General features: G+C 44.5%; 2 protein-coding genes across 2 annotated transcripts in view; both read left to right on the top strand.

Moving 5' to 3' along the window:
- The first annotated feature begins 614 nt into the window (after nt 1-614).
- taf15 (TAF15 RNA polymerase II, TATA box binding protein (TBP)-associated factor) lies at nt 615-11433 on the top strand. Its single transcript, XM_083637410.1, has 16 exons — nt 615-755; nt 1562-1583; nt 1736-1769; nt 1888-1978; nt 2296-2389; nt 2937-3124; nt 3510-3750; nt 7315-7349; nt 7960-7992; nt 8102-8235; nt 8464-8593; nt 8695-8814; nt 8989-9058; nt 9216-9298; nt 10222-10399; nt 10976-11433. Exons 1-16 carry the CDS (start codon nt 746-748, stop codon nt 11013-11015), a joined length of 1503 nt encoding a protein of 500 aa, XP_083493536.1. The 5' UTR covers nt 615-745; the 3' UTR covers nt 11016-11433.
- Nucleotides 11434-11659: 226 nt separating this feature from the next.
- The window catches only part of mmp28 (matrix metallopeptidase 28), a 32466-nt gene continuing 31934 nt past the window's right edge, over nt 11660-12191 (top strand). The window contains exon 1 of the mRNA XM_083637584.1: nt 11660-11922. Within this exon, the coding sequence (XP_083493710.1) occupies nt 11797-11922 (126 nt within the window). The 5' untranslated portion in view covers nt 11660-11796. The remainder of the gene's footprint in view (nt 11923-12191) is intronic.

The following is a 12191-nucleotide window of genomic DNA, read 5'->3' as shown; positions in this document are numbered from 1 at the left end:
ATTTGGCAACGCAGTCTGGCTGTCTCTGAGTCCACTTGGATCCATGAAGCTAAAGGATTTTCTAATAAACTATCTAAATGCTTCGCTACCTGTCTGTGCTATTATGTGCTGCTTCGGGATCAGAGGAGTTAAAAGTTATGTTCGTTTATTGTGCCACCTTTGGCTCAGTAGTGCCAAATATTCATTATCAAGAGACAATTCTGAGAATTCACAAGCTTGAATTAGCAAAAAACTGATGTTTGAAGAGGCTCTTTTTGTCCATTCACTGCAATGGTTTCCACGAGGGTATAATTCCAATAGCCTAAGTTTTTGAGATCGAATTCAGTTGACGAGATGATATTATTAGGCCGGCAAGCCCCTGATAATATGGAAGAGAGCTAGTGTAGAATTAGCAAGAACATTGAGATGGAGAGGAGAACATGTATACCATGCATCATGCAGACTAAAGCTGGGACATAAATAAACAATACACAGTTATTTGCTCATTCTCAAGTTTGAACAATGGTTTGAACCGGGACAAGGACGGTTTTCTGAATACTCCGAAGCAGTAGGTGGCGATAATGCAACTTAACGTTGGATGGGAACTGTAGTGGAAGAACAGAAGAAGTAGGGCCATAAGGGGAAGTGCCGCAGTGTGCTGCTGTGTGTTCCACTCCCTGGCACTGCGTGGATGTCGCCCGGGTTTTAATCAGTGAATAAGTGGGAACGGATTCATCGGATTTTAAGGCGTGTAACGGGCAGCAGAATGGCCTCTGGTAAGCACACTTGTTGCATAATTGTATTTCCATGTTTGCGGCAAATGGCTTTGTGTATGGACGACGGAAAGTGTCAAATGGCATCAAAGCCTTAGCTGGGTTAGCCGAGAGGCCAGGGCTCCGTCTATTTAATGGAAACTAGCATGCCTTTCGTTGACAGAGGAACGCATAAAGCAGACAAAACACAACGGTAACGCTACAAGATTGGATCTCGTGGTCGTTCTTATGTTCGATTCCAGTAACCGTTATGGTGAAGTAACGTTATTTATCGTTGTCGCGGTCTAATCGTATGCTTAACTTTGAGCTAACGTCGTTTAGGCCTCGTTAGTAGCCGACCTGCCGACGTTAGCTAGTTAGCGCACTATTGCTATCGTCAATTCGTCTTTGTTTATGCCTCCCCTGCATTGTTTTCCCAAGCAAAACAATTTGAGCATTACGCGTTTTATTTTAACATGAACGTTATCAATTATAACAAATTGTTGGTAGCAAATTCGGTCAACGAGACAAAGTTACTCCCGTAGTTGTGCGGGATTTATAAACCTACGTTCTGTTGCTATATTTTGATCCAAGAAGTAGCCTGAGCCGCGACTGAATTGACCGCCATTTTTGTTTGCGCGGCGTGGTGACGGGCGGCCTACTTGCTGCGGCTACGCTATCCTAGTGGGCAACCTACTTCAGCATGCAAGTCTCCTGAGCATCGTTCACTGCTTAGTCACCTTCATATTTAGCGCTGTGTTTAGTAACGTGAGACTGCAAGCTCGTTCCAACCTTTTGAAGTTAATCACGACTTGATTTGCCTTTTTCAGATTCGGGCTACGGTCAACAAAGGTATTGTAATTCACAACTGACAAAATTCATAAAAACAAGGACGATAAAATCATTTGTCGATACATTCATGTAAACAAGCATGTTTTACTAGTTAGACATACTTGTGTTAATGTAACATGAAGCTGAAAACTGTTTTTATTATGCTATCTTAGCTATGGATCATATGGCAGTCAGCCGAGTGGACAGGTAAGGCTCTGCTCAATTTACTCTCATTCTGCTTTTAGCTGCAGCTTAAGTATCGTAAACTAAAGCAGATATTTTTTCTTTGTGTATAGCCTGCCAAACTGTCTATTTTCGTTTACAGACTTATGGCCAAGGAAATGGTGGCGCTGCTTACACGGGACAGAGTTACAGTGGCTATGGACAACCAGCTCCCCCTCCTCCTGTGACACAAGGTATAGTAAACAAAACATGCATCATTCAAAAACTTGACAATGTGGCTAAAATTGCAAGCCAATTTGGTGAAACCACTGTACTTTGGTTTGTTGCCCATTTTTGTAATTTGTTCCAATCTTAATCGGCCAATCTCGCTAAAGATTGTTCCTGTGGTGTCAGAATTATTCCACTGCATGAGCATAGCAACAAGAAATAACTTTGCAAAACAAATCCGACAACCCAAACCATGATTGAGAAAATCGGATATTTCTGAATGTTGTGTGAATTTTGTCTTTTTAAAATGTTCTCTTTAATTGTCCTTTCGATGTTGTGACAGCTGAGGGTTATGGCCAGTCTCCGCCGGCAGCGTATGGGCAAGGGCAAGGGCAACAACAGAGCTATGAAAGTTACGGACAACAGGATTCGGCTGGGTAAGACGACTAGCACACTTCAAATCGTGGGCACTGCTTGAATTATGGGGTTGGTCCTTTAAGACTAAAAGTGCCCTTGAGGGGGTTCCAGGGGTCCCCAGCAAAAAGGGGATAATTTATTTTCACTAGAATACCCATCCATAAGAGAAGTAACAAAATGACAGAATGAATGACTCTTTTGGTCATGGGTAATAAAACGGCTAAAAGCAAAAATCTTATCGGATGGGGGACCCTGGGACAAAATCTTATCAACTGGGGGTCCGTCGTCTATTTTGTATCAGTTTAGGGGTCCTGGATGTGAAAAGGTTTGAGAACCAACTGATGTAAGATGTCCGTGTGCTGTTTTTGTTGGATGTCTACATTAGGAAGGGTGTCATGATGTAATGAATCTGGGTCGTCTTCTATAGAAAGATTAGTTTGATCAATTATTCAATAGCAATCTTTGCTATATATAGCTCTGCTAATATAACTGCATGGGGGAGTCTTTGGATGGTTGAAATCATGTCTCGTCTGCCAACTCTGATGATTGTGCTAAAACCTCTTCCAGGTTTGGCGACAAGTCGGCATCTTTCACACAACCAGGGTCAGGAGCGTCGTACGGGCAGCAAGCTTCTTTTGGACAGCAGGGGTCCTATGGCCAGCAAGGATCCTATGGTGCTCAGTCGCAAGGAGGAGGAGCAGCAGCAGCAGCGGCGGCACCAGGAGCAGGAGGCAGCTTTCCAAGACGGAGTGAAGGTGAGGATACCTGGATCCTGAAGAAATTTTTCCCCTTTATCCTGATTTTTTTCTTTTTCCCCTGAGGGGTTGTTTAACTATTTTGATAATCGGTTTGTTTGAGTGTGTGCATCTACGGTGTGTATATATATATATATATTTTTCTTTTAAGAAAATAGGTAAAAATTGTCATTCCCACTTCTTAAATGTGAAATTTTTCCGATTTCTGTACTATGACAGTAAACTGAATATCTTTGTGATGCAGACTGCTCGACTCTCTGTGAACTGCCCAAATATAGGCGAAAACTGCTGCATTATGTGCAGTGTGTGCATACATGTTTCATTTAGGAATGGGGATAGTGTGAGGGTATTAAGTCAAGTGCTGTCTGTATTTGTTGTGTCCTAGGTGAAAGTGGTGGTCAGACTGGTGGGAGGTATGGACGTGAAGACGGGGACCGCTCAGAAGGAGGGGGCTTCAGAGGCAGAGGCCGTGGGGGCGGGAGCTTCGACCGCGGTGGAAGCGGCGGCGGCGGCGGCTTTGACCGTAGTGGTGGCTTTGAACGCGGCGGTTATGACCGTAGTGGCGGCGGATATGAGCGCGGGGGCGGATATGAGCGCGGTGGAAGAGGCGGACCTCCTGGTATGGGGTAAGTTGCAGAGTGCCACTGCCCCCAAGGTACTTGCATACACATGTGGATTTAGGCATGACTGTCAACTAATTAGCCATCAGCTAGAAGCATCCACATAGACATTATTCTACTCACCTGCATTGTGCTCCACATCCCCCATCTATTTGGCATTTGCTTTTTTTTTCCGTCTTCACCCGATTCACCTACACTTGTCACAGATCACACACAATGGTAGTTCACCCCATATGCCTGCCAAAATCCAGTGGTCAGACTCAAGTGGTGGATGTCTAAAGTTAGCTAACTTTGCTTTGACTTGTGTGACGTACTGAGGATCTGCTTGGTTCTTATCAGTGGAGCTGTCAGCGATGCAAAGACGACAGTACATGCTTGCTCAATCAGGAGTGTCAGGCATGGTTTGTTCCCATTTGTACAACAGGTGCTGTCCCAGGTATTTTGGGATTTTTTTTTCTTTCTCCATTCTACAACCAAAGAGTTGACATTCACACTTCCCTGAACCAAGACGGGACGCTCCTTTTGTCAGCTTCAGAGGCTCCGTTTACTCAAAGTGATTTTTTTTATTTTTAGGGGGGCGGGCGGGGGTGGACTAAACAGGTTTTTAATGAACATAGGGCCTGTTACCGTTTCTGAATGAGGTAGTTAAATTGAATGCTGTAGCTGCTAGTTTGGAAGTAGGGCTGGGCGATGTGGTTAAAAAAAAAAAAAATCTGATTTTGATTCATTTTTTTTACACCCGATTTACTTTTTTTTCTCCTTAAAGAACAAGAAACCAACAAACAAACAAATGGAAGTGTATGAAAAATATAAGAAAACGCCAGCGCATCTGTATCGCTTTTCTGCCGCGGCCCCTTGTCACATCTGATGACGCTAATGTCATCTGTTTTTTTTTTAGCAGGTGTGTGGGAGCTGCCCCAACACGTGTGTGCATCTTACAGTGCCACACACTTCTGTCACCGGCTGCCTCTAAAGTAGTCATGCTGCTACCTTTAGTTGCCGCAGACGTTAATGAGCTTCGTTACAATGTTGCAAAACTGAACCAATTCCAAACGAGCTCCTCACTTGTCTTGTATTCACCTTATGTTCAGACCTTACAGTGGGCCAAATTCTTCCGGGTCCTTTTAACACTTCCGGCGGTCACGGCGCTAAATAAGAGAGTTGTTTTTGGAGCGGACAGTGAAGGGTGGAAAATAAAGAACGTAGCCTACTACTTTGAGCCGGTACACAGCAAGCAAGCGAGTATCCACTGTTAGCCAGGTCAGATAACGTTATCGTCGACAATGACGAGCACTTTCTCGTAAAACATACCTGGACTCCAACAAAGAAAGCTTCAGATAGTTTTCTCTCCTCCGAGTTGCGCTCGAGCCACTAACGTCAATAAGACCCGCAGACGTTAACGTAATTCCCTGGAATGCGAGACTTAACGAGCCAGTTACATGGCGTTGCATTCTTAGACATTGCCGTTTGCTTTCATTTGGTATGTTGCATACAATTGGCTAAATTATTAGTTAATTCAGAGTTGGATGATATTGGAGCAGCCAGCCATTTTATTTTATTTTTAGCCGGAAGTTTTGATACGGCCACACAACCGGGTCAAATGGGCGTGGCTACATAAGGTGAATAGGGCTGGATATCGCTACTCGATACCTTTTTAATCAACCGACCGAAATAAGCCAGTACCAAGTAGCATCGGAATTCTCCAATCAAACGATACCTACATTCGTCCCTCCTTTTTGTACACGGATCTAGGAAAAAAAATACTGTTTATGATTTTGCTTGCAGCCAATCACCGCAAGCGTTCTACGATTTAATGCGACTTGTGATTGGCCCACTCCCGCATCAGCTACATTCCATACGGTCTGTGGTGGTGAAGTCAAGCGTAATGTACTGTATGTGACGGAGGTGGCAGTGCAGTGTGCTCAGATGCCACCAAAACGATCAAAAGTATAGTCGCTTTAAGGGTGTTGGTACTCGTATCATAATTTTTTAAATGATACCCAGCCCTACACTTGTAGAAGCACGTGCTGCCATCTTTGATCTTTTAACCCATGTACTGTAAAGCGTCTTGACTCTTGAGTTTTTAGAAAAGCGTTCTATAAATTAAATATATTGTTATTATTAATATTGTGTTTGTGTCTGGGGGGAAATCTCAGTGGGCGGAGTTGTCGAGTGCGGAAGCTTAGGGAAGTGGGTGGGCCTTGAGTGATCCGTGCCATATTTACCCAGGTTAAAGTTAAACTCGATTTTCATTTTTACACATCGTCCCTAAACCATACATTTGAATTACTTGGTCAAAATCAACCAGCCTTATTTGGAAGCAATAATGTGCCATTTCTAGAGCAAAACCTTTGGTCCATGCACTCTGAAGCCAGCTGTGATCAACCATCTTTTTCACTACATAGTGCCATAACATACATAGTGCCATAGGTCCTCTTCATTTTAGTAAACCGTATCTCTTCCTCAGCCATCATGTTTAAGTCAGGTTATAGCTAAAGCGTACAATTTTCAGGTTTGTTTGTTTTTTCCTTCTTTTTTAATTTGGAGATATTTTTTGTGGTTATGGACTCAAAGCTCTGAACATTGGTTCATTAGGTAACATCATGAGCTTGACAAAGCCAAATGACTACCAAAAATAATTTGATGTATTATTCTACTTCACATATTAAGACTAGTGAAAGCCATTAAATGCACACAAGCAAAGCTTTTCCAGCACATTTATAAATGTGACATTCAACCAAACCAGAATGTTTGAGAGCTGCTATGTCAGGCTGGCTGGCTGCCTGATAATGATTGCCAATGCCTGTTTTATTATATATTCTTTTTTTTTTTTCTTTTTTTGCACAGTTGAATAATCTCCAGGAGATACTTCTTCACTGACTGACAGACTTTTTCACTGACTGGAAGAATTTTAGAATATTTCTAGCCTGGTCTTTTGTTCGGAAGGCCACACAATAAACCACTTTTTGAGCAATGGAAAATCCATGGAAACGATGCCCCCTTTAGACCTGGAGCCACATCCTGAGCTGCTTCACATTCAACAGGTTTCATTCAAGTGTTGTATTTCTGACATGGCGAAGATTATATGTGTTGTGTTAACATGGATCTACATTTTATACTACAGGTGGTCAGAGTGCTTGAAATAAAACTTGGACCTCAGTTAAAGGAGCTCATAAACGCAGTCGGTTGGAAGATTGCTTATCAGTTGCTACATCCCTTCATAACAAATTTGGCCCCTTCATGTTGGAAACCCCAAATTCCGGCTGGCTTCCCCAGCTCTTTGTAGCCAATCTGGTCATGTAACAAAAACCACCAAATTCGGTAAAACCACGGTGATCCAGTGACATGTGACTTCACTCGTCATCGTGATTGTTTAGTCGGAGCTGCATATTAGTAGTCTGACCAGTGATCTCTTAATGTGGAAGACTAACTCATTCCCTCGTGTGAGACGCTTCTACCATAGTCGCACACCGCGGCGGGAGTGCATACTGATGGGGGATGTAGGGGAGCTTTGCGCTCTCAGGTGGGACAAAGGAAAAAGCCATCATATCTCCAATTTTTCCTCTGCAGAGGTGGTGACCGTGGTGGCTTCAAAAATTTCGGTGGTAAGTGACGAGCATCAGAACTGTGTCGGTGGGGGAGGAAAGAACTTGAGTTAGCAGAGAAGAGAGGGAGAGGGAGAGAGAGAGGAGGGAGGGAGAGAGAGGGGGGGGGAGACTCCAAGTGAATGCCACCATTTTCATGTCCCAAGACCCAAGAGACTCCACCTATTGTTCTTATCAGGGTTTCTAATAAATGCACTTCAGATATGGTAAAGAACATGGAGCCTGTGTAAAATAAATAAATAATGGTATTGTTGCATGAAGACATGGGTTGATTGTAAGTGGGAGAGGACAGAGGTGTGCCCAAGGCGAAGAAGGAAAACATTCTAGAACTGGAGACATTTTGGTGTTTTTTTTTTATTTCTCTTCTAAGCTCAAAAAGACAACTATTCTCCTCTTGTTGTTACAAGGTGTTGGTATATGACGCAACCGTTCCAAAACACACGCCAGACAGCTGTAAACATGGACTTTGTTGAAATGTTTTTTTTTTTAAGTATCATTATGCATTGATAGGGATGAAGTTAATTGGTTTTGTTTTGTATGGAACAGTAGCGATGGTATAAGATGCCTTGCTCATGGGTTCCCTTCCATTCTCTCCTCTGCTGTTTTACAGGCTCTCGAGACTATGGTCAAAGGGATGAATCAGGTAAGGGACATAGGAAATTCCCCTCCGTGATCTCCATGTTGAGGCAATAAAATGGAATGATGCTTCCTGAAACTGTAGTTGCTGATGTCTCCTTCCATTTTGTCCACAGCTGGCAGTGGCAGTGGGAGTGCGAGTAGCGACCAGGACAACTCTGACAACAACACTATCTTTGTCCAGGGACTGGGAGAGGAGGTTACCCCTCAGGAAGTGGGAGACTACTTCAAACAGATTGGCATCATCAAGGTATGCTATTAGTCTTTGTGCATACCTTTATATATCTGCCACCTTGTGTGTTCCCTCATCAAGGTATGCTATTAGTCCAGACTTGGCCCAGCCACAGTATGCAAATGTCTTGCGGCTCAAAACGAGGGGCACTGTGGACAATGGGTGCAAATGCGGTGCGAATCCATACGACACGGCCTAATGTACACACGGCCTGAGAATCAGTCGCATTTGTTTTGTGCTCGGCAGGTTAACAAGAAGACCGCCCAGCCGATGATCAACCTCTATTCTGACAAGGCCACTGGGAGGCTAAAGGGAGAGGCCACTGTGTCGTTCGATGACCCGCCTTCTGCCAAAGCTGCCATTGAATGGTTTGACGGTAAGAGCATCATCACTCTCGGGTCATATTCACTTGCCCAGCGCACTCCTCTTTGACGATGTCACTCAACTGATGTGGTCGTGTTTGTCTTTTCCATTTAGGCAAGGAGTGGAACGGTAAAACCCTCAAAGTATCCTTTGCCACCCGCAGAGCTGAGTTCACATCACGGGGTGGTGGAAGAGGAGCAGGAGGAGGAGGGGGGAGAGGAGGAGGAGGTGGTGGTGGTGGAGGAGGTGGTGGAGGAGGAGGAGGAGGTATGTCTTGATCTCTCAACTAGCTCAGGTCTCAAATATGGAAAATATTCCACCTTCTGAAGGTTGAGTTGTGCTGCTTTTGTGAACCACGCTGCTTTGAGGTTGTGGTTAATGCTTGTGAATGGTCCCTTGCCTCGTCAGGGTTTAGAGGTCGCGGTGGTGGTGGACCTAACTTTGACGTAAAAGGAGGAGACTGGCCTTGTCCCAACAGGTAATGAGGGGGATTGTGCTTTTATTTTTATTTATTTATTTGGGGGGGTGGGTTATGACAATATGTGTAACAACTCAAAGAAGCAGATGTGACTCCTGGAGTATTGTTGCCTTTAAAGTTGATGATATGAACAAATGTCTCTCTCACCCTTTCTCAGCTCTTGTGGCAACATGAATTTCGCACGGCGGTATGAGTGCAACAAGTGTGGCACGCCCAAACCAGGAGATAGCGGCGGTGGAGGTGCGTGCTTCTACTTGATTTTAATACTGCAGAAAATTGTTTTGAACGCAGCTCATTTCTAATGTAGGTTGATGTCCCTGAAAGGCATACAGGGTCCGAAATTAGCACTTGCAAAGCACCAAAATGGCAGTAAAATTGTCAGCTAAATCAATAACATGGTACCACACACTTGACTGCTAACTTTTGTGGATAACAACTTTTCAATGCCTAGGTTATTTGCAGTCTTTGGTGTTGTCCTGTTCTCATTTGCTGACAACAGCCCCTTTTCACGGGGGCCATTTTGTGTTGTAAAGGCAGGGTAAATACAGGTGCAAGCAAAACATTGAGGGTTTCCAACTTCCACTCATGGAAGTTGGAAACTTTCATTACTGTTTTGCTTGCACCTGTGTTTACCCTGCCTTTTTGACACAAAATGGCCCCCGTGAAAAGGGTCTACTGTACACCTTCAGATGGTGATCAAAATGTGGTCTGTATCTCTGTATCAAACAGGCTCTTGATTGGCTGTCTTGTTACGGTGCTCAACAAAAAATAAAACAATGTGGTCTAAAAACTTGTTTCTCTGCTGCCTGGATGAATAACGAGCCTGACCTTAGTTGAAACTGAACATCCGCCCCATCTGGAGATACGTACCAGTTGTACGACCAACACAACAAAGATCTTCTGAAGATCTGTGTGCTTGCTGTAGCCAGGCAGGATGAAATGCAGAGAATGTAGTTCCTGATTCTATAAACGCAAAATAGTGTCCGATAGGGTGACATGAAAAATTAACCAAATGTTTACTACGTCCACATATCCCAACCTGATGCCAGTTAAGATATATATATATATATATGTGTATACAAAGCGCTTGTTTTGTGGTCCAGTGTTCTTTTTGTCCCCTCCTTGTTCTGCTCACATTCCTCTTTGTGCTTGTGTGTTTGCAGATAGCGGTGGCCGTGGCGGTGGCAGAGGCGGTTATGGCGGTGACCGAGGCGGTGGGTTCAGAGGTCGCGGAGGATTCCGTGGTGGAGACCGTGGTGGAGACCGCGGAGGCTTCGGTGGTGGTGGTGACCGAGGCTACGGAGGAGGAGGAGGAGGTGGTGGCTACAAAATGGGAGGAAGGTCAGTTCAAGAGGACTTTTAACGGATCATTTTATTTTGTTGCTTATGTTTTTACATGCAAAGCATTGGAATAATCTGGAGCTCTGATATAGTTTCATATTTGGCCAGAAGAGGGCATAGTCTACCCGAGATAAAAGTCAGCAAACTGAATCTTAGTGGCTTGGAAGTTGAAGCGTGGAACACAATTTTTATTTTTTCTCTGCCAACTTTCCAAATGAGGCCTTGAGTGTGGCGCTGACACCCAGGCTCATGAAAACTGTGTTCCGGCACGCCTAGGAGCCATTTTGGGCTCATAAAGGAACATGCAGTCATGTGTGTAGGAAAACTGAATATTCATGCAACATCCTGGACTTAAGCTATTTCTGCCCCTTGATGATCTTTGGTATTTACACGCATCGCCGTGTTAACGCCAAAAGGGTTTGTGGTGCATGAGAGGAGAAAAAAATAACAGAATCTCACCCACCATCTCCCTTGTACATGATTAAAGTCTCGACTAAAAGTAGATGTTTTCACCCCTTGTCCAAATTCCCCCATGTAGAACCAGTGGTAATGAAACTGTTTCTCCTCTCTCCACAGAGGTGAGCACAGAGAAGACAGAAGAGACCGGCCATACTAAGCACTCCGATGGGACACCGTTCCAGCCCAGGGGTCAGAGGTGGTGGGAGGGAGGGAGGAAGGAAGCAATGGGGAGGCGGGGCATAGATTTGTCTTTGATCGACACTGATTTCCATACCCTTTTCATAGCCAACGCATCCCAAGTATTGCTCTCTGGTCTGTCAGTTAGGGAAGGATGTGTTCAGCTGCTGTGAAGGGACTTTTGGGCTGTTTGGCAGTGTTGGCATATTATGGTCAAATGTTTGTTTGTTTTTTTCTTTTGTTTTATTTCTTTGTACATCTTTTTAATTTCTCTCTGATCTAGGTCCAGATGTTTTGTGAGGTAGACTGCGTACTATTGTTTTGTATGAGCGAATTAAACTGTTTTACTTGGATTCTTCTTTTTTCTCCCAAAATGATATTAAAAACTGTGATCTTTTGTCTTGTGTACTGTGGTTTTTCTGCTCTTTACAATGTGCACCCAGCAGCCAGTCACAGCTGCACTGGCATTGAGTTGTAGACACTAAATTGAGGGGGTGTACTTTAGAGAAATATGCTCCCGTGCAGCCCGGTGGAGGGGCGGTGCTGCCTGTCCCTCCCATTGTAATTGCCCTGCCTGCCTGGGTTGTTGGTTGAGTTGAGTCTTCAGAGGGATGGAGATGTCAGGCGAGCAGCAGCAGCGTCCTCTTGGCCACTGACAGTGAAAGGAGCCAGCTGACACACAGGACTTGAAGAGAAATGCGTGGTGATGGTGCGTGCAGGGAGCAGCAGTGAGTGTGTGATGTTACTCTGGTCGTCCTACCATGAGCCGTGGACGGTGTGCAGCCTGTGTTGGACGGGACATCTGGGCCGCATGGATCCTCCTCACTGTCGCCGCCCTGATCACCGCTCATCCCGTGGGATGCTCGCCGGTGGCCTCCGACCCTCAGGTAGCCAGGCTGCTCCGGGCTATGGCTTTTTTTTTAGCGCGACTGGGAAAGCAGAGCTTAGTCCTGTTGGGTTTTATCATACACTGCTATTTTGTATTGAACTTCACGTTACAAGGTAGCATACTTCAGCACACTTAAAATATAAGGCGGGGTAGAACAGAACATTACAAAAAACGTTATTTAATAAGCTAGATTTTAACCTACACATCAACATGTATACACATATTGGGTGGTCAGTTCTTTTTAATTCATATTTACGCTAAAGTAAT

The sequence above is a fragment of the Poromitra crassiceps genome, assembly GCF_964638095.1.
Source record: "Poromitra crassiceps genome assembly, chromosome: 5".
NCBI lineage: Eukaryota > Metazoa > Chordata > Actinopteri > Beryciformes > Melamphaidae > Poromitra > Poromitra crassiceps.
The sequence above is the reverse complement of the archived record's forward strand: the minus strand, read 5'-3'. Positions and strand labels throughout refer to the sequence as shown.